At 45.4% G+C, this 22,545-nt stretch overlaps 1 protein-coding gene across 1 annotated transcript; it reads left to right on the top strand.

Annotated features, from left to right (window-relative positions):
- Positions 1-111: 111 nt before the first annotated feature.
- Positions 112-21,179, top strand: FSAF1 (40S small subunit processome assembly factor 1). The gene is made up of 7 exons (XM_079900427.1): positions 112-270; positions 2,394-2,737; positions 16,940-16,996; positions 17,985-18,080; positions 18,198-18,284; positions 18,849-18,901; positions 19,943-21,179. The coding sequence occupies exons 1-7, from the start codon at positions 183-185 to the stop codon at positions 20,079-20,081; spliced, it is 864 nt and encodes a 287-aa protein (XP_079756553.1). The 5' UTR covers positions 112-182; the 3' UTR covers positions 20,082-21,179.
- The last annotated feature ends 1,366 nt before the right edge of the window (positions 21,180-22,545 follow it).

The following is a 22,545-nucleotide window of genomic DNA, read 5'->3' on the forward strand; positions in this document are numbered from 1 at the left end:
GCGGCAGCACCCTCCGCGGCCCCTCCGCAGGACCCCGGGCGTCGCCATCTTAACCAGGACGGAAGCCGCGCGGGGACCTGCAGCGCGCGCGTGCGCGGCATATCGGAACCCGGAAGCGGGCGCCGGGCCCCCGGAGTCCCGCGCGCTCTGCGCTGTCCCGCTACGACCGGCTGGGCCCCACGATGGCGCAGCAGCCAGCGCTAGACGCCACCGCTCCTCCCGGTTCTCAGGCCCTTCTGGACGTTCTGCTCCAGAACCTCTACGACTTTGGTGAGTACGGGCCTTCGGAGCCCACGTGGAGAGCGGACTTGAGCAGCCCGGAACTGGGCCGACCTCCGCGACTAAAGGTTCTTGAACGTCGAGCACCTCTCAGCTCGTCCGACCCGGTTCTGACAGTGGGTCCCCCACTCGCTTCTGTCGGAGATCACCCTCACCCGCGACCGGAGTCTGTTGAGCGTTTTTTATGAATTAAACCTCCTAGCTCGTCCTTCGGTGGGGACCGGCTTGCGTGTCGGAAGCACCAAGGCTTTCAGACTTACCGGGGAGGTGTTCGCAGGACCTCGGGCTCTCGAAATAGCACCCCTTTCCCCTGAATCGCTTTCCTCCGGGAAGCCCCCTTTCCCCACGCACCCCCCAGACTCGCCTGACCCTCGGGCATTGGTGCCACCTTGTCATGTGGAGATCTCATCCTTCAGTGTGTCCCCTGCCAAGGACTTCGGGGGGCGGTTTCACAGGAAGCTCTTCATGACCTGTCATCCCTAAGTTGGCTGACTTATGTTCTCCTTCTTTTATCTTGACTGGGGAAGAGGAAGATAAAAGAGCTTATCGTTAAAGATTGGCAACTCCTGGCACTTGGGTAGGGAGACCGTTACACACACTCTGAAGAATTTGCCCCAGGGAAGGTGACATCCTTTGTTCCTGCACCAAAGATAATCGTTAGGCATTAGTGCCTTTAAAGGCCAAACGTATTTCTTAACTTTGTAGCGTGATGTTGCTGTTTTATTTTGGAGCCATTGCTCAAAATTCTAAGCTCATTACACAGTAAAAATAATAGCTAAAATCGTATTGAGAACTTACCATACACTCCATGCTTTGCAGGTATATACTCGTTTAATTTTCACAACAATCCTATGAAATAGATGTTGTCATTAATACCATTATTACAAGACAGATCCCATTATTGTAGAAACAAGCACTAAAGGTTAAAAAACTTGAAGTTCACCCAGTTAGTAATTTTCAGAGCTTGGGTTCCAAGCCCTACACTCTCTGGCTCCAACCCCTGCACTTGTTATCGACTTGAACTGTGGACAGGGCATCTCTGTGCCCTTGGGAATGTCGGAAGACAGAGAAGACTTAGCCTCTGACCTTGAGAAGTCCTAGAGGAAAGGACTATTCTGCAAAATCCTAAATATAGGTCGTGTTAACACAGCCTGGAAATTATGCTTGGAGCTCTGAAGGCATGGGCTGTATCTACTCATTTGTATATGCCTAATGCCAAAGGTTAGTCGACTCTTAATACATATATACTGAATAAAAGACTGAGAAAATAGACAAACATAAATAGCTAATGTTTGGAGAGCTCTGTAATAGTCATACTGTCGGTGAGTCGTTAGGCCTAGAGTTCTTGTCAGAACCTTCAGGTGACTGGTCAGAGTTTGAGCAGCTGAAACAAAGGGGAGGTGTGGAGATTTAGTTGAAAGTAAAGGCATTCGAATTAAGCCAGTTGTCTTAGGTTCATCTTAATTCATAACCGTGAAAGGAAATAGGAAAACCGCGGTCCCCACCTGTAACCCTAGAAAGTGTTAAAAAGAAACACTGGGGCTTCCCTGTTGGCGCAGTGGTTGAGAGTCCGCCTGCCGACGCAGGGGACACGGGTTTGTGCCCCGGTTTGGGACGATCCCACATGCCGCGGAGCGGCTGGGCCTGTGAGCCATGGCCGCTGAGCCTGTGCGTCCGGAGCCTGTGCTCCGCAACGGGAGAGGCCACAACAGTGAGAGGCCCGCGTACCGCAAAAAAAAAAAAAAAAGAAACACTGGCTGCAGTTGGCAGATGTACTAACATTTTTATTACAAAGTGTGAGCCAACAGGGATTACCAGTTTCTGGGGTATTGTGATGATGACACGTACAGTCAGGACCAAGGTGAGGACTAAAGTAATTGTGCTAGTAAGAGTCAAAGACGTAAATATAGTTCCCTGGGAAAAGCTGACTGTGCACTTTGGATTCTATAAATTGTGCAAATACGACCCTCTTGGAAGAAAAATAGTTTTTGTCTTTGTGTGTATTTCTGCATGTTTATAGCTGTGGCACCTGTACACGTGCATTCGCGTGATTTGGTATTAGTGATAGCTGAAACACAAAATGCTTATTTTTCCTTTTGTGTTTGAACGAACAGGAGAGACGGAAGATGAAGCAGAGCAGAAAAGGATCAGAAAGAAAAGAGAGAAGAAAAGAGATATGGGGACCCCAGGGGCCTTGGTTGCAGAGCCAGATCTCCAACCTGGATCTCTTGTCAGAGGCCAGAGGAAGAGCGCTTCCAGCTTCTTCCAGGAACTCCAGGAAGAGCTGCAGGGTGTTCCCGCCGTGACCCCTGGTGGTCTCCCTTCAGGACCTGTAGTCTCTAGTTCTGCAGTAGCCCCCTCTCCCCTGAGGAACGACAGGGAACCAGTAGAAGTGGTGGAATTTCACAGCAGAAGTAGAAAAAGAAAACAGAAGCCCGATCAAGACGAGAACACAAAGGTAATGAGCTGGCCTTCGTGGTGAAAACCCTGATGCTGTCCTGCCACTGTTCTAGGCCCTGGGAACAAAAGGCAAAAACTGCTTTCTCTCAAGGAACTTGCATTCTGATGGAAAGCAGTGTGACTGCTGAGCAGCAATCTCAGGCTGAACTTGTAAGTCTGACTCAGAATTCAGTCTCTGAGAGAGGCATGGCTGCTTATCCAAACTTTCTTCACAAGTTTTTGTCCAATTCATTGCAAAAATCCAGACGTCACATATCTGTTGCTTTCCCCATGTCCTGTACACTTTTGTCTGTCATAAAAAGAAAGAGGATTGTCTTAGTTTCCTGGGGCTGCTGTACAGAAATGTATTCTTTCACAGTTCTGGAGGCCAGAAGTCCAAATCATGTTGTTGGCTGGGCCACGCTCCCTCTGCTGGGGGACGGTCCTTCCTTGCTTCTTCCAGCTTCTGGCGGCTGCAGAGCTCTGGGCTCTTCCTCTGTCTTCACATGGACTTCTTCCTGGTGTCTGAGTCTCAACTCTCCTGCCTTTCTCTTAGAAGGACACCCGTCATTGGATTTAGGGCCACCCTAAATCTAGGATGGATCTTATCGTGAGATCCTTAACTTAATTACACTCCAAAGATGCTTTTTCCAAATAAGGTCACATTTGCAGATTCCCGGGGATTAGTGCATGGACATTTCTTTTTGGAGACCACGATTCAACCCACTACAAAGACAGTTAGGCTTGCGTATTCTTGATGAACATGTGAACACGTGCTAGTGACTGGTGTTTACCACATCTTTTCTAGAATTTAGTTAGTACTTTATGTCAAGCTCACCAGCATCTCTTCCTCAAAGATTATTAATACATTCTGTAACCATATCTACCTTTATTTTAGGATTCTAGGTCAGCTTTCCAATTCTTACAGTATCCAAATACTGGGGCAATGGGAACTGTTACAGGCAGACCAAGAAATGGATTCCTTTGGCCCTTGCAGCCAGAGCCCCCAAGCCGGCCAGCCAGGGAGCTTCCAGAAAGATTGGTATTACCACAGAGTACCGCAGTGAGCCAGACATACTAGTATTTTCTCTGTGTGCCATGATGTGAAGAAGGTTGGAAAGCACTGTTGTGCAATACAATTATGTGTTTGGAGAATTTAACCGACATAAAGCATCTAGGCACCCTCCCTTGTTTCCTCAAAGGTCTCGGTCTTCACTTTCTGCTTAGACTCAACTCGTGTTCATCTTTCTGGAATAGAGAGTTTTCTTTCTTATAGAAAGGACAAAAAAGTTGTCATTGAATGAGTCTGCATCTCCCTATCTCTTAATAATGGAACATGTGTAGCAGGCTGTTATTCTTCTTTCTGCTCCAAAGAATCCCTTTTCATTGTAGTTGGCTTTTCTCAGGAACCTCAACTCGTTTTACATTTTGGACTTCCTCAACTTGATGAAATTTTTAGCTTCCTTGGTGGTTCTCCCCTTTTCTTTCTTTCTTTTTTTTTTTTTTTTAATTGGAGTATGATTGCTTTACAATGTTGTGTTAGTTTCTGCTGCACAGCCAAGTGAATCAGCCATACGCATACACACATCCCCTGCCTCTTGGACCTCCTCCCCCCAGCCATCCCACCACACTAGGCCATCAGAGAGCACCGGTCTGAGCTCCCAGTGCCTTACAGCAGGTTCCCACTAGCTAGCTATTTTACACATGGTAGTGTACTTATTGTCAAACCTAATCTCTCGATTCGTCCTACCATCTCTTTCCCCCCATATGTCCACATGTCCGTTCTCTACGTCTCCCTTTCTATTCCTGCCCTGCAACTAGGCTCATCTGTACCATTTTTCTAGATTCCACATATATGCATTAATATACGGTATTTGTTTTTCTCTTTCTGACTTAACTTCACTCTGTATGACAGACACTAGGTCCATCCACATCTCTACAAATGACCCAATTTCATTTCTTTTATGGCTGAGTAATATTCCATTGTATACATGTACCACATCTTCTTTATCCATTCATCTCTTGATGGACACTTAGGTTGTTTCCATGTCCTGGCTGTTGTAAATAGTGCTGTAGTGAACATGGGGGTACATGTGTCTTTTTTTTTTTTTTTGGCGGTACGCGGGCCTCTCACTGTTGTGGCCTCTCCTGTTGCGGAGCACAGGCTCCGGACGTGCAGGCTCATCGGCCATGGCTCACGGGCCCAGCCGCTCCGTGGCATGTGGGATCTTCCCGGACCGGGGCACGAACCCTTGTCCCCCACATCGGCAGGCGGACTCCCAACCACCGCGCCACCAGGGAAGTCCCTACATGTGTCTTTTTGAGTTACGGTTTCTCAGTAGTGGGATCGCTAGGTCATATGCTAGTTCTATTTTTAGTTTCTTAAGGAACCTCCATACTGTTCTCCACAGTGGCTGTATCAATTTACATTCCCAACAGTGCAAGAGGGTTCCCTTTTCTCCACACCCTCTCCAGCATTTGTTGCTTGTATATTTTTTGATGATGGTCATTCTGACCAGTGTGAGGTGATACCTCATTGTAGTTTTGATTTGCATTTCTCTGATAATTAGGGATGTTGAGCATCTTTTCATGTGCCTCTTGACCATCTGTATGTCTTCTTTGCTGAAATGTCTATTTAGATCTTCCACCTATTTTTTGATTGGGTTCTTTGATATTGAGCTGCATGAGCTGTTTGTATATTTTGGAGATTAATCCTTTGTCTGTTGCTTGATTTGCAAATATTTTCTCCCATTCCGTGGGTTGTCTTTTCATCTCGTTTATGGTTTCCTTTGCTGTGCAAAAGCTTTTAAATTTAATTAGGTCCAATTTGCTTATTTTTGTTTTTATTTTCAGTGCTCTAGGAGGTGGGTCATAAAAGATCTTGCTGTGATTTATGTCAAAGAGTGTTTTTCCTATGTTTTCCTCTAAGAGTTTCATAATGTCCAGTCTTACATTTAGGTCTTTAATCCATTTTGAGTTTATTTTTGTGTATGGTGTTAGGGAGTGTTCTAATTTCATTCTTTTACATGTAGTTGTCCAGTTTTCCCAGCACCATTTATTGAAGAGGCTGTCTTGTCTCCATTGTATATCCCTTTGTCATAGATTAGGTGACCATAGGTGCGTGGGTTTATCTCTGGGCCTTCTGTCCTGTACCATTGATCTATATTTCTGTTTTTGTGCCAGTACCATATTGTCTTGATTACTGTAGCTTTGTAGTATAGTCTGAAATAGGGGAGCTTGATTTCTCCAGCTCTGTTTTTCTTTCTCAACATTGCTTTGGCTGTGCGGGGTCTTTTGTGTTGCCACACAAATTGTATAATTTTTGTTCTGATTCTGTGAAAAATGCCATTGGTAATTTGACAGGGATTGCATTGAACCTGTAGACTGCTTTGGGTAGTATAGTCATTTTCACAGTCTCAATTCTTCCAATCCAGGGGCATGGTATATCTCTCCATCTATTTGTGTCATCTTTGATTTCTTTCATCATTGTTTTATAGTTTTCTGAGTACAGGTCTTTTGCCTCCTTAGGTAAGTTTATTCTTAGATATTTCATTCTTTTTGTTGTGATGATAAATGGGATTGTTTCCTTAATTTCTCTTTCTCATATTTCGTTGTTAGTGTATAGGAATGCAAGAGATTTCTGTACGTTAATTTTGTATTCTGCTACCTTACGAGATTCATTGATTGTTCTAGTAGTTTTTTGGTGGCATCTTTAGGATTCTCTATGTATAGTATCATGTCATCTGCAAACAGTGACAGTTTTACTTCTTCTTTTCCAATTTGTATTCTTTTTATTTCTTTTTCTTCTCTGATTGCCATGGCTAGGATTTCCAATACCATCTTGAATAATAGGGGCGAGAGTGGACATCCTTGTCTTGTTCCTGATCTTAGAGGAAATGCTTTCAGTTTTTCACCATTGAGAATGATGTTTGCTGTGGGTTTGTCATATATGGCCTTTATTATGTTGAGGTAGGTTCCCTCTGTCCCCATTTTCTGGAGAGTTTTTTATCATAAATGGGTGTTGAATTTTTTCAAAAGCTTGTTTTGCATCTATGGAGATGATCATATGGTTTTTATTCTTCAGTTTGTTATATGCTGTATCACGTTGATTGATTTGCGTATATTGAAGAATCCTTCCAGCCCTGGGATAAATCCCACTTGATCATGGTGTATGATCCTTTTAATGTGTTGTTGGATTCTGTTTGCTAGTACTTTGTTGAGGATTCTTGAATCTATGTTCATCAGTGATATTGGTCTGTAATTTTCTTTTTTGTGACATCTTTGCCTGGTTTTGGTATCAGGGTGATGGTGGCCTTGTAGAACGAGTTTGGGAATGTTCCTCCCTCTGCAGTTTTTTGGAAGAGATTGAGAAGCATAGGTGTTAACTCTTCTCTAAATGTTTGATAGAATTCACCTGTGAAACCATCTGGTCCTGACTTTTGTTTGTTGGAAGATTTTTAATTACAGTTTCAATTTCATTACCTGTTCATTGGTCTGTTTATATTTTCTGATTCTTCCTGGTTCAGTCTTGGAAAGTTGTACCTTCCAAGAATTTGTCCATTTCTTCCAGGTTGTCCATTTTATTGGCATAGAGTTGCTTGTAGTAGTCTCTTATGATCCTTTGTAGTTCTGCGGTGTCAGTTGTAATCTCTCCTTTCTCATTTCTAATTTTATTGATGTGAGTCCTCTCCCTTTTTTTTCTTGATGAGTCTGGCTAAAGGTTTATCAATTTTGTTTATCTTCTCAAAGAACCAACTTTTAGTTTCATAGATCTTTGCTATTGTTTTCTTCGTTTCTATTTCATTTATTTCTGCTCTGATCTTTATGATTTCTTTCCTTCTACTAACTTTGGGTTTTCTTTGTTCTTCTTTTTCTAGTTGCTTTAGATGTAAGGTTAGATTGTTTATTTGAGATTTTTCTTGTTTCCTGAGGTGAGCTTGAATTGCTATAAGCTTCCCTCTTAGAACTACTTTTGCTGCCTCCCATAGATTTTGGATCGTCGTGTTCATTGTCATTTGTTTCTAGGTATTTTTTAATTTTCCTTCGATTTCTTCTGTGATCTCTTGGTTATTTAGCAGCGCAATATTTAGCTTCCATGTGTTTGTGTTTTTTACAGTTCTTTTTCCTGTAACTGATTTCTGATCTCGTAGAGTTCGTCGGAAAAGATGGTTGATACGATTTCAGTTTTCTTAAATTTTCCAAGGCTTGATTTATGACCCAAGGTGTGATCTATTCTGGAGAACGTTCGGTGTGCACTTGAGAAGAAAGTGTATTCTTCCGCTTTTGGGTGGAATATCCTATTATAAGTATCAATTAAGTCTGTCTGGTCTCTTGTGTCATTTAAAGCTTGTGTTTCCTTATTTATTTTCTGTCTGGATGATCTGTCTATTGGTGTAAGTGGGGTGTTAAAGTCTCCCCACTATTACTTTGTTACGGTTGATTTCCCCTATTATGGCTGTTAGCATTTGCCTTATGTATTGAGGTGCTCCTATGTTCAGTGCATAAATATATATACTTGTTTTCTTCTTGCATTGATCCCTTGATCATTGTGTAGTGTCCTTCCTTATCTCTTGTAACAGTCTTTATTTTAAAGTCTATTTTATCTGATATGAGTATTGCTACTCCAGCTTTCTTGTGATTTCCATTTGCATGCAATTTCTTTTTCCATCCCCTCACTTTCAGTCTGTATGTGTCCCTAAGTCTGAAGTGGGTTTCTTGTAGACAGCATATATGTGGGTCTTGTTTTTGTATCCGTTCAGCCAGTCTGTGTCTTTTGGTTGGAGCATTTAATCCATTTATATTGAAGGTGATTATCGATATGTATGTTCCTATTACCATTTTCTTAATTGATTTGGGTTTGTTTTTGTGGGTCTTTTTCTTCTCTTGTGTTTCCTGCTTAGAGAAGTCCCTTTAGCATTTGTTGTTAAGCCGGTTTGGTGTTGAATTCTCATAGCTTTTGCTCGTTTGTAAAGCTTTTGAGTTCTCTGTGAAATCTGAATGAGATCCTTGCTAGGTAGAGTAGTCTTGGTTGTAGGTTTTTCCCTTTCATCACTGTAAATATATCCTGCCACTCCCTTCTGGCCTGCAGAGTTTCTGCTGTGAAATCAGCTGATAACCTTATGGGGATTCCCTTGTATGTTATTTGTTGCTTTTCGTTGCTGCTGTAATATTTTTTCTTTGAATTTAATTTTTCTTTGTGTGCTTAATATGTGTGTTTCTCCTAGGGTTTATCCTGTATGCAACCCTCTGTGTTTCCTGGACTTGGGTGACTATTTTGTTTCCCATGTTAGGGAAGTTTTTGGCTATAATCTCTTCAGATATTTTCTCAGACCCTTTCTCTTCCTCTTCTTCTTCTGGGACCCCTGTAATTCGATTGCTGGTGCATTTAATGTTGTCCACAGGTCTCTGAGACTGTCCTCAGTTCTTTTCATTCTTTTTTCTTTCTTCTGCTCCCTGGCAGTTATTTCCACCATTTCATCTTCCAGGTCACTTATCTGTTCTTCTGCCTCAGTTATTCTGCTATTGATTCCTTCTAGAGTATTTTAAATTTCAGTTATTTTGCTGTTCATCACTGTTTGTTTGCTCTTTAGTTCTTCTGGGTCCTTGTTAAAAGTTTCTTGTATTTTCTCCATTCTGTTTCCGAGATTTTGGATCATCTTTACTATCATTACTCTGTATTCTTTTTCAGATAGGTAGCCTATTTCCTCTTCATTTATTTGGTCTTCGAGGTTCTTACCTTGCGCCTTCACCTGTAACATAGTTTTTGTTGTCTCATTTTTATTTGTGGGTGGGGCTGTGTTCCTGTCTTACTGGTTGTTTCACCTGAGGCGTCCAGCCCTGGAGTTTGCAGGTAGTTGGGTAGAGCTGGGTCTCGGTGCCGAGATGAGGACCTCCTGTCTCCGGGAGGCTTCACTCCAATTAATATTCCCTGGGGTCTGAGGTTCTCTGTTAGTCCAGCGGTTTGGACTCGGCCCTCCCACCACAGGAACTCAGGCCTGACCCGCAGCCTGGGAACCAAGATCCTGCAAGCAGTGTGGCACGGCAAAAGAAAAGAAAAAAAAAGGAGTGGTACAATAACAAAGCATAAAAAAGAAAATAAAATTAGAAAGCTAAAAAATACATTAGGAAAAATAAAAATAGAATTGAAACAGCTACAACAAGGTAAAACAGAACCACAAGAGAAAAAAGAAAAAACAAAGAGGAAAAACAGAAAGGCCGGGAAGGGCCTTGGCTATGGGGGGGGCAGAGCTTAGGGGGGGAGGGGTGGTGGGAGGTGGACCTTAGGTGGGGGAGGGGTTTAGGGCGGGCCGGAGCCTCAGGCTTCGCACCTGAACTCTGCTGGGGGAGAGGCAGCGTGGCCCTAGGGGGCCTCCGGAGTGTGCAGTTCTGGGGTTTGGAGGTCGGGCCCTCGGTAACGGTGTGTGGGTGGCGCTTAGGCTCAGCATAGCTGGAGGGCGTCTTGGAGTGGGTGTAGAGGCGGGGCCCCGGGTGGGGGGCAGGGGCGGGGCTTGGGCTCTGTGCTGCCGAGGGAGGGCGGGGGATTAGGCCCTGGAGCCCAACAGGCTCCTTGGCGCCCGAGTGGGCAGGGAGAGCGCTGGCCGCGCTCCCTTCCGTTCCTCCGCTCCCCTGAGGGTCTCCCCTGTCAGTGCTGAACCCCTAACCGTGGGTGGGCTCCGTGGAGGCGGGGAGGGGAGAAGGTATGAGAACTCCTTCCCTCCTCCAGCTGCCCCTCAGGGGTGCCGGTCCTGGAGGTCCGGCCTTTACTTCTGCTCCCCCTTCCCCCCCAACTCCCTCAGGACCCGTGCGGCTGGAGGGGGCCTCGGTGGGCAGAGGATCAGGCCCGGGATCTCAGCTGGCTCCCCGGGGCCCAAGTGGGCAGAGGAAGCCTGGCCACGCTCCCTTTTGATCCTCTGCCCACCCAACCGTCCCTCCCCTTTCCCCTCCGGGCGTGGGATCCCTTCCCCTCCCCCAGCTGCCCCTCGAGTCCAGTCCCGCCTCCACTTCTCCTCCCCCTTCACTTCCCCGCATGCCCCACGTTCTGCCCGGTTGCTGGGAGTTCCTCCTGTCCCCTTAGGTGTCCTTGGTCCCCCACCGTTGCCTGGTAGGTGCCCTAGTTGTGCGGAGACACAAACCCCGCGTCCTCCTAGTACGCCATCTTGACCCTTTTCTCCTTTTTAAAGTTTATCTTCTGAAAATGTGAATGTGTCTGGCTAAGGAGACAGTATATGTGAACACAGTAAAAACACATACGCCCATAAAAAGACTTTAGAATGTTGACATTGCAACATATAAATAACTGCAAATTAATATAGGGCTAGTTGTTATGGCATATCCTGGGTATAGGGCATGTCAGGCAAAGGATAGACCATTGGAGTAATTAAGACACATAGTGCTCTGCTAAGAGTTTGTGCAACATGGGAACAGGTACACGTGGCCCCTGCTCTCTGAAGACTTACAAGTCACCGTAGGACAGTGCAGACATGGGGTCCGCAAAAATACGTGATCAAATAATGACAGCCTCCATCTTTGAAGTTTTCTTTTTATTTCTGTTTTCCTTTTATTTCTCCATTTATGTGGCTCCCCCCACTAGTCGAGTCTCCATGTGAGTTCCTGTTGCCCTCTGTTGTCTGAAGTATTCTCGAGAACACAAGAGGTGCTGGCAAGTAAATGACCTTCTTTTCCCAGAATTTAGGCTTGTGCAATAAACAATGATTAAACTACATAGTGTGTTGAAACAGGTTTTCGTAGGTGTGATATGACGATTTATAATAAGAAATATTAAATATTTGTCCCTGTTTCTGGCACAGAGCTAAAACCCTTGGAATTTCTTAAGCGATGAGAACAGTAAAGGTGTCTTTTGTTGTGTTAGTGAAATGACTTGGAAAGCGTCCTTGAATGGGGACTGGTTGCCAGGAGAACCAACCTTGTGATTAGAGAACCTATGCCCTGACTTCTGGGGAGGGCAAAGGGGCTAGTTGCCAGTGGCCAACGATTTACTCAATTATGCCTATGTGATGAAACCTCTGAGACTCCAGAAGGACGGGGTTCGGTTTGGAGAGCTTCCAGGTTGGGAGAGTGGAACCTGGAGAGGGTGTGGAAGTTCCTCGCCCTTCCCACGAGCCTTGCCCTCTGCATCTCCTCCATCTGGTTGTCCCTGAGTTATGTCCTTTTAGAATAAGCTGGTGATCTAGGAGGTAAACGGGTTTCTTGAGTTCTATGATCCACTCTAGCAGATTAGTTGAACCCAAGGAGGGGGTCATGAGAACTTCCAGTCTGTAGGCGGTCTGTTAGAAGTACTACAGGTAACAACCTGGGCTTGCATTTGGCCTCTGAAGTGGGGACGGTATTGTAGGACTGAGCCCCTTCACCTGCGGAACCTGTGCCGTCTCTGGTAGATAGTGTCAGAGTAGCACTGAACTGTAGGACACCTGACTGTGTGGGACCGTTGCTCCCATGTGTGGGAAACCCTTCCCCCTGCATCGGAGTTGTTGACCAGAACCCCTTTTAATGGAGTTATCTGGGAACTTGGTCACCATTTGTTTAATATTTTACCCATTCCAGATAGCTGACCTACAAGTGAACTTCCTGATCATGTCCCATTTGTAAAGCTCTATAGATGTAGTCTGCCCAGAAATCTTATTCATTCATTTATTCCACAAATAATTGGGTGCTTACTCCTTGCCAGGCCTAGGAGATCCCACAGTAAACAAGGTACAGCCCTCTTCTCTCATGGAGTGTATGGTTTACTGGTGGGTTGGGCAAACCCTGGATAAATTAATATCAATAATATACTTAAAAAGAGCTATAAACCCTCTGAAGGAAAGATACAGGGTCCTGAGAGTAACAGGCAGAACTTCCTTTAGAGCCAGTGGTCAGAGGTGTCCGAGGAGGTGACTTGAGGCTGATGCTCTGTTGCAGGGTGCTGGGGAAGGAGGGAGCAGAGTAATGCAGGGGAGGGAAGCTGCCTTGCAAATGCCCTGAGCTGTAGAGAGGCCTGCGGGGTTCCAGGAGCCAGAAGACAAGGGGGAGGGGGACGGAGGGGGGAAGGTGTGGGCTGTTGGAGAGACAGGCTGAGGCCAGCCCGCACCAGGCCTCGGAGACATGGGGCCTTTGGAGTTAGTTTAAAGCACATGGAAAGCCACCAAAGGATTTAAGCAAGGGCATGAAGTGATCTGATTTATATTTTAAAAAGATGGCTCTGGCCCCTGCGTGGTAAATGGATCATAGGTGAGCAGTAGCCAGAGGCATGAGGGGACCGAGTGAGGATTACTGCAGGGGTCCAGGTTCAAAATGGGGTGGCCTGGACTTGTGATTTGAGGATTGAGTGGATGAACTCACTCTTTAATGAGTGCAAGGCTGCCTATAAGGAAGAAAATTCCTGTGCTCTTAAGAAATGAAAGGGTCAAGTGTAGCTTAAAATGATCCAAGTATTGTCTGGCCTTCAGAGGTGTGTCTGATCGATGTGATTGTTCCACCCCTAACACTGGTCCATCTCATGAACCTTATGGCCTCCACAGAAAAGAGACAAGAAAGATATAGTAGAAATAATAGAACAGTGTACTGTAGGTCAGAAGGGACGCCTGGATCCTGTGGCCTGGACTGAGGTACGCATACGCTGCTTCTGAACATGTAAGGAATTGCTGAGTAAAGAGTTACCAGTATTTCCTGAGTGCTTACTGTGTACTAACCGTGATTATTTACATTCATTAACTCGTTCGGTATCTCATTAGGTCTTCACAGCGTGACCTGTCTTCATTTCGCAGAAGAGGTTGACGCCTAGAGAGGTTGAGCTCTTTGCCTGCATTTAAGCAGGTACCCCACCATCCCATATCTGCAGTTCCAAAACCCCAGAGCTTTGGAAAGCACAAGCTAGGTTGTTTTTTTAAGTTTGGTGCAAATTTATTTGGCAGTAAAACCCGACCTGAACTGAAGTGAGGCTTAAGAGTTATTTCTGTTGGTTCCATGGGGCGTGAATATTCATGGGCATTGCTGCAGAAACGTGAATGCGCTTAATTACGGGTTGCTGTCTTGGACAGTATTCAGTATATTCACAGCATCACCATCTGAATTGTCTCAGGGTTCCAGATGAAGGATTGTGGATGTGAAATAAGTGCTAGAGCTCAGGTTCAGACCCCAGACTTTCTGGCTTAAAAGCTGTGTGCCCAGCTACTACACAAGCAAGAGGGAATGTAGGTTAGTTACGCTGTTTGTTTCTTGAGGAACACAAGTGTACTGCACCAGAAGCGTCACTAGACATAAAGACATTCTGTCAAGTTATTGCCCCAGGTTCTTGTTTTTTTTTTTAATGTTTATTTTATATTATTTATTTATTTATTTTTGGCCACGCCCCATGGCACATGGGATCTTAGTTCCCCGACCAGGGATCCAGCCTGCGCCCTCTGCGTTGGAAGCATGGAGTGTTAACCACTGGACTGTCAGGGAAGTCCCTGCCCCGGGTTCTTACTGCCCTCATAATCTCTGCCGTACCCCAGGGCTGCCCTGAAGTCCATCACCCTTTAGCTGTACCATGTCCCCTAGTGTTTAGTATATCGAGTGTCAGATAGGTATTAAGAAGAAAGTAATCTAATTGAAATAATTTACGCTCAAGAAGATATGAAAAAATTTCTCAATATTCCCAGAACTGCTGGCATAATTAAAAAGAGAGTGTTTATTTACCCAACTCTTCTCTAATTGGACAAAGTTTGGACAGGGTAACTAATAGAAGAAAAATCTTACCAGTGCAGGAGAAAATACTTTTGGTCAGCAAGTCAGCCCATGAGAAAGTTCACTGAGTCTGGTACTCAGTCTGAGTCTGCTTCTTATAGCTTGCTTTCTTCTTCACTACCTGACAGACAAGTTCTCACAATCTCCAAACGTTTCTCTCTCTCGTGTATGGGACAGTGAGGCTTTATCAGTCAAGATAGGTGAGACAGTGGTTCCGTAACAAGTAGTCCCTACATCTCAGTGGTTTAAAGGCAAAAGTTCATCTTGTTCTCATGTTACGTGTTCATCAGGATTGTCAGGGCAGACGGCTATGATCCATGCCGTCCTGTTCTAGGGGCCCAGGGTGATAGGGGCTCCACCATTTGGTGGAGAAGGGGAGTTGATGAAGCCTTTTGTTTTTTAATTTATTTTTTATTTTTTGGCTGTGCTGGGTCTTTGTTGATGCGCGCGGGCTTTCTGTAGTTGTGGCGAGCGGGGGCTACTCTTTGTTGCGGTGCATGGGCTTCTCAGTGCAGTGGTTTCTCTTGTTGTGGAGCACGGGCTCTAGGGCATGTGGGCTTCAGTAGTTGTGGCTCACGGGCTCAGTAGTTGTGGCTCACGGGCTTAGTTGCTCCACAGCATGTGGGATCTTCCCAGACCAGGGCTCGAACCCGTGTCCCCTGCACTGGCAGGCGGATTCTTAACCACTGCACCACCAGGGAAGTCCCGATGAAGGCTCTTAGAGGTTTCATGTGGAAGGGGCATGCTTCCGTCTGCTCACACTTTGGCCAAAACAAGTCATGTAGCCGTGCCTAACTTCAGGTAGGCAGCAAAGCCCAGTTCTCCTGTGAGCCTAGAAGTGGAGGAGGACCCAGTATTACCTGTAGGCACTAGTGCCCCCTACCACAGTAAGGGTAGGGGAAAGAAGACAGGGGAGACCACTGATTATTTCTAAATGCAGGTGCTGCATTGTGAATACTGTACTAAAGTGGTTTCAAAGCTAAAAGTAGAAATTAAAGTTAAGGTAGTGGTGGGGATCATGCTAATAGACTCAGCATCATGATAATTATCCAAGAATTTTTTTCTGTAAAGAAGGATCTGTTGCCGAACCAGGTCCATTTGCCCGACGTGCAGCAAGCCAGACGCGTAGATGCTGAGGTTTACAGTTTATTCAGGAGGCAGCCAAGTGAGGAGATGGGAGAACAAGTCTGAGATCCGCCTCCCAACAGCGAGGGGGCTGGGGTCTTTATGGGATAAGCATGGTGGTCTTAGGAGTGGGGAAGGGTGATCGGAGGAAGGGGAAAAGGTGAGGTAATCGGTGTTCTGTGCAGGCGTATCTGGGTCACAGGCGTCTGTGTTCAGAATGGAGGTGCTCAGCGTGATCGGAGCTTTCTGGCCTCTGACCTCAAAAGGCCCTTCCTCGGACACCTGCGCAGGCCCATTTTAGGGCTGATGACCTGGCCATCCTTAGCCAGCTCGCCCTGGCAGGAGCTGACTCCAAATTCCTGCAAAACAACTAGGCTACGAGAAGCTGGGTAGGTATGCAGTTAAAGAGAGGGGAAAGGAAAGAACAAAATAACTAAAACGAGCTTAACCAGTGAAGGCAGGTTACAAGCAGAAGGGTTTTAACAAGCCATTCCCCTGTCTATTGCTCTCCGCACAGACCCTGCTCCTCCGAGCCAGAGGCCAGGACTGCTTTTCTAGATGCTGCATGGCTGGGATGGCCTGAGGTTGAGTAGAGACCGCTGTCCTTGGCCAGATTTGACAATAGTTTCCTTGAGTCTCAAACTTCTGGTCAATTCTATGGATTGGTAACCACAGCCAGGGGATATATTGATGCAAAGAGTCACATATTTTGATGGCATTTCCAGTATCATTATTTTCTGTGGGGAATTATAAACCCAGTCTCCATCATTTCTAGAAATCTGATGTTCCTGAAAGAAAATTTCAACTCAAGAGAGTTTAAGAGAGTTAGCCATTATTCCAATGGCTGGATAGGAGGGAAGAAAAGAGGGAATTCTTTCTCCCTCCCTCCCTCCCTCCCTTCCCCTCCCAGCTTGTGGGATCTTAGTTCCCCGACCAGGGATTGAACCCCGGGCCATGGCAGAGAAAGCGCTAAGTCCTAACCACTGGACCGCGAGGGAATTCCTGAGAATTATTTAAATATGACCTTTTTACCCTCTAAAATTCTGCTGAGTTATCCTTTTCTAAACCCCCCACCATACAGAGTTTCCCACATTTGGTGTGTGAGATACAGACATTGGTCTCTCTCTTACTCTCTTTTCTTTTTTAGTTTCTCGTCAGTCTTTTCTTAAACTTTGAAACCTTACATTTATTTTCTCCATTTGTCTTCCATTAGCTGTTAATCAGGCTTCTGTGCAACAAGCAGGTACTATTGTTTGCTATTTAGGCATCTGGGCCAGTTCCAAGGCTTTTAAAAACGTGAGTATGCTCTTGGTGTGATGGATGCTGTAAGGAACAGACGACCTTAATAAGAATGTTTTCTTTTCCTTTTCAGACCAAAACTAGTATCCTCGAGAAAGATGTGGATGTGCAAGAATTTAACTTAGAAAAGGTACGTGCTTTGAAATTCTTAATTTTTCAGCTTTGTAACAAAAATGCATATGTTTACATGTTGTCCAATGGTTGGGGAAATGGCGAAGCACATCACACTACATTTACTTGATTCAACATTGTGCAGTCGTTTAAAACATGTCGGCTTTGTGACTACAGTGTCAATGATACAATGGTAAGTAGGAAAAGCAAGGATGTGTGTGTTCTGTGGTTGTGACTAGGCTTTAAAAATGTGTGGGAGAGACTTCCCTGGTGGTCCAGTGGTTAAGACTCCACCCTCCCAATGCAGGGGGCCCGGGTTCGATCCCTGGTCGGGGAACTAGATCCCACATGCATTTCACAACTAAGAGTCCATGTGCTGCAATGAAGGTCCCACGTGCCGCAATGAAGGTCCCACATGCCGCAACTAAGACCTGGCGCAGCCAAAATAATACATAAATAAATAAATAATAGTAATAAAAATTTAAAAATAATGTGTGAGAAAAAAGACAGGAAGTAATCCAGCTGCCGAGAATGGGTATTGGTGACGTTTTCTCTTCTACAATATGTTTTTAAAGAAAGAACATGGACCTGTGTTTGAAGCTGCTGTGATAAAGGGTTTCCACGTGTGAGTAGATGTATTTGGGAAGGTACTTTTAGTTGTTGCCTTTATGGGTAGTATTGTTTTAGGGCACATCCTAAAGTACAGCAGAGCTCTGCGGGTCACCCTCGTTTTGTCACTAATTTGTGTGGAGATAAGTCTTTGCTTCGACTGCCTGCGTTCAGTGTGGGAGAATGGCGTGGGGAGGCTATGGACCTTTGTGAGAGACTCCACAAGGCTGCTTAAACCACACCGTGACAGCACTCTTGCGAGGTGTAGCCCCTGCAGGTCCTCCATAAAGTGCTGGGCATGTAGCCCATCGTGTCTGGCAGGCAGCACTCCTAGGGCTGTGTTTCCTCTGTGGAGTTTCTGGAAGGCACTTGGGCCTGACTGTGCTTTGTGTCTGCAGGCTCGTTTGGAAGTGCACCGGTTTGGGATCACAGGTTATGGAAAAGGAAAGGAGAGAGTCCTGGAGCAGGGACGCGCCATTATGCTGGGCGCTAAGGTGAGGGCTGCTTCTGCCTCCCACCCGCAGACGGGGTGCAGCAAAGGGGGGCGCCCCGGGCAGGGCGGGGGCAAAGGCCAAGTCAGAAATGATGCTTGGTGTCCTTTCTCATTTCAGCCTCCCAAAAATAGTTATGTGAATTACAAGGTTTTGCAGGAGCAAATCAAAGAAAAAAAGTCTGCAAAGGAAAAAGTAAAGAGAACGGTAGGTGTGATAGCCTTTTCTTAAACTAGAACAGAAAGGTGGTTGCAATTTGCTGGACCCCGCTGCTTGGAAAGCAGTCTAGACAGCAACAAATCTAGAGTTAGATGACTGTTCTTACCCTCTCTTCAAGTCAGCTACATTTTGTGATACCAGCCACATAATCTGACTTATTTACCTGAAAGGTTTGCTTTGAAATAGCAAACTCCTGTTCAGGTACTGGGAGCTACTTTGACCTTTTCCCTATATGCAGTCTTTTTTTTTTTTTTTTTTGCCTTTTACATTGTATAGAACACACGGGCTTCTGAAAAACCACAAGGGGAATAGATGTTACGCTCCCTCCCTTTCGCCTAAAATGGAAGATTTGACATTTCTCCTGTCTGTTTTCTCTGAATGGCCTTTCACAGTCTTGAAAGGGTTTTAGGATGAAACTTTGTATAATTAACATGCCTACTTGAAAAAATATTAAAAATAAATGATATCTCTGTGGCTTTTGGTCACAAACCTCTTGCCTTTTTTTTGAATCTCCATTACTGATACATATGTTTTCTTTAATTGTGAAATCAGGCCCAGGACACAGATATCTTCAAGAAAAAGAAGAGGAAAGGACAGGAAGACAGGTGAGTGATACCATCAGGTACTCGGGTGGAATGATGTGGATAAATCCATTGGTTAGTTCTGAACATGATACCTTGAACTGATGTGGTGTTTCTAGCCTGATACAGTGGTGCACTGTCTCTCCTGATCCTAAGTCAGCCCTTGAGGGGGGAGACAGGATTCAGTAAATTGTCCAAGATCAGACAACTCCCTCAGGATTGAACTAGGAACCTTCTCCAGTCTCCCATTTTCAAAGACCAGACATGTGCAGTGACTAGTGGAAAAGCTGAGGCTGACGTTTCCAGCAAGACCTCTGTCCCCTCCTAAGAGAGCCTGTGCTGCCCGCACTTGCATGGCCACATGAGGCAGAGCGCCGTGGTCTGAGCAATGGGGTGTTGATTTTGTGCCTTTCTGCTTGCTTCTTAGCTTTTGTTCAAGTACCTTTTTCTCTCTCCTCAAATTACTGTTTCGAAATCCACTTTTGTCTTGAGCTTTTTCTTGGACCCCTAGCGAGCTTGCACATGCTGGAAGGTGGTCATCTCTTCTGGTTGTGTGGTCTGTCAAGGGCCCACTGTGCGCCGGCACATAGGTGTCTAGGTGTTGGGCGCACAGCCATGATCACACTGAGAGTCCCCGCCCTGGAGGAGCTTATATTTTAGGGAGAGAAACACAGCAAAACATCTAAACAGATAAGTAAGGGCATGTCAGGTCCTGGCAGGTTTTGTGAGGAGGTTGAAATAGTGCATCGTGAGAGAACGTCACTGAGGGTGGGCTGGTGTGTCATTCTAAGGAGGCCGCATCTGAGTCGAGAACTGAGTGGGGAAGATCCGGAAAGATCTGGTAGCTGAATATTCAACGTGGAAGAAACCAGTGCAAAGGCCCTAGGGCAGGAGGCAGTTGGCATGTTCAGGGACGCAGGAAGCTAGTGGTGCTGCAGTGGGGTGGGGGCCTTGCATGGGAGGGGCCAGGAGGTTGCAGGGCCAGACCTCGGTGGCCTGGTTGGTGGTGCTGAAATCCTTTTGTATAAGCTTAACTATAGTACCTTCCTCTCACTTTAAATGTAGGAAATCCAAAAAGAAGAAATCGGCTCCCAGTATTTTGTCAAGTGGACGGATTGGACAGGTTGGAAAATTCAAAAATGGGACACTGATTCTGAGCCAAGTTGATATCAAAAAAATAAATTCTTCCAGAGTGGCTAAATGAAGTACTTTATAAAATAAAGAGAGAAATGGGAAAGTGCCAGTGTACTGAAACTGGACCCCTACACGACTTCCAGATTATTCTTATTTATTTCATATTTCATAGACTGCTCTTTTATTTTAGGGAACAGAATCAAATTGAAATAATAAAATTTCTATCTGCTGAAGTGTCTGATTTTTTTTTTTTTTTTTTTTTTGGTGATAACCATGTTGGGCCACAACTGTAATGTGAATCTGAAGTAAAACTGAAACCGTGTAACTCAGACTGGGACTTGAACCCACAGGCTTCCAGCTGAGGTCACACACCTGGTCTCAGGACTTCATGAAGCTCAGGGTCTTGGTGTCTCATCGCAGAAAGAATTCAGCGAGAGACAAAGAGATAGGTAAGAAGTGGATTTATTTAGAGAGACACACACTCCACCCACAGAGCATTGGCCATCTCAGAAGGCGAGAGTGGCACCAGGGTCTGGGGTTGTCCGTTTTTATAGGGGTGGGTCATTTCATAGGCTAATGAGTGGTAGGAGTATTCCAGCTGTTTGGGGGAAGGGGCGGGGATTTCCAGGAACTGGGCCGCCGCCCTCTTTTTGACCCTTGTGGTCGCTCTTGGAACTGTCATGGCGCCTGTGGGTGTGTCATTTAGCTTGCTGATGTGTTACAGTGAGCGTATACTGAGGCTCAAGGTCTAGTGGAAGTCGACTCGTCCGCCATCTTGGACCCATTTGGTTCTAATCAGTTTATATCGTGTCCTCGGGCTATGTCATTCTTTTAAAGGTTGTGCCCTGCCCCCTTCCCTCCTGTTTCAAAACTATTGAGAAGAATGTTTTAATATTCTCCATCAAGGTTCACTCGAGTTTCACTTTCACTGGTGTTTTGTGCATTTGCTTGTAGATATTTCATAATTTTACGGATTTGTAGATGCTAATAATTAGCTTAAAATTGCTTTTTAATTTTCTAAAAATGATTTAATGTTACTATATCATCAAAGAACTAAGAATGTGATCATATGTCAGTTGTTTTTTGGGAAAAGCATTTTCGATTTTCAGCCAAAGTGTATAAACTCTATTTTGTAAGAACTCGTATAAATAAAATACAACTTTTGTGGTAAAAATGACCATGACTATTAAATAACACAACAGATGAGTTAAGCAAATGTTATCTGCTTCTAAGTCATCACCTGGGGTAATCATATATATATTTTAAAATAATATTGCCCTTGTTGAAAGTGTCTGGAACTTCTCAAAGCTTGTGGAACTTTAAAAAAAAAAGGTCTTCAATTTTTTTTGTTTTCAGTGCCAAAAATTGAGATCCAAGCCTAACAAATAATAAAGTTTTGGTGAAAACAGAGGGGTACTTTTCACTGCTGGCTGACTTTCTCAAGCGACTCATACATTGACTCTGAAGGCATTGCCATTGTTCAAAACATGCTTTGAATTGAAGCAAGATTGGAAATGTTTTATTAAGTGAAACACTGTCACTGTTTTATTTTTCAGGTTCACTTTGAAAGGCAGTGTTCGTTAGGGTGTATATTCTGGCAGTTTTTAAGAGGGACTTTTTTAAAAAAAAATTTATATTTACTTTTGGCTGTGTTGGGTCTTTGTTTCTGTGCGAGGGCTTTCTCTAGTTGCGGCAAGCAGGGGGCCACTCTTCATCGTGGTACGTGGGCCTCTCACTATCGCGGCCTCTCTTGTTGCGGAGCACAGGCTCCAGACGTGCAGGCTCAGCGGTCATGGCTCACGGGCCTAGTTGCTCCGTGGCATGTGGGATCTTCCCGGACCGGGGCTCGAACCCGTGTCCCCTGCATCGGCAGGCGGATCCTTAACCACTGCGCCACCAGGGAAGCCCAAGAGGGACTTTTTAAGAAGGTGTAGAAGATCCTAAATATGGCAGAAGCCCTAGGAAAAATCTCAGGAGCTGGAAATAACCTAGTGGAGTGGGCACCGGCCCAGTGTAACGCCCTCTCTTTATCTGCAGGGAGCCGGGATACCTCACCTCACCGCCCATGAGCTTCAGTGGCTCAGATAACTGAGCACTTGGCCGGACTCAGGACCAGAGCCCCAGGCTAGTCAATTCTGGAAAAGCACGCAAATTCCTAGTACAAATTGCTTTCCTTGTTTTTGTTTCACCTCTTAAATACTTACAGAGCAGTTTTGTGACCACGGGGCGCTCTGGAACCACTCAGAGGTCTAGAGGCTACGAGCAACCTGCACGGTAAGGACTGATGATCACGCATAAGACTGTGCTTTTATCTCCCTGTTGGTGAGCCTCCTTCCAGCAAGGTTAGCAGCAGAGAGAAGTGACAGTGGAAAACGGTTCTCCGTGGAAGACAAGGGTCGTCTGGCAGCAGCCACAGAGGGAGGAGCCCTGGCCTGGGTGCGCTGGGTAAGAGCTTCCTCGCGCACGGTCTCTTCCATACTCACCGCCCTCCCCCCGTCGCAGAGCGTCTCCCCGGTCGTGGGCACATCGCGTGG

The sequence above is a fragment of the Stenella coeruleoalba genome (assembly GCF_951394435.1).
Source record: "Stenella coeruleoalba genome assembly, chromosome: 16".
Taxonomy (NCBI): domain Eukaryota; kingdom Metazoa; phylum Chordata; class Mammalia; order Artiodactyla; family Delphinidae; genus Stenella; species Stenella coeruleoalba.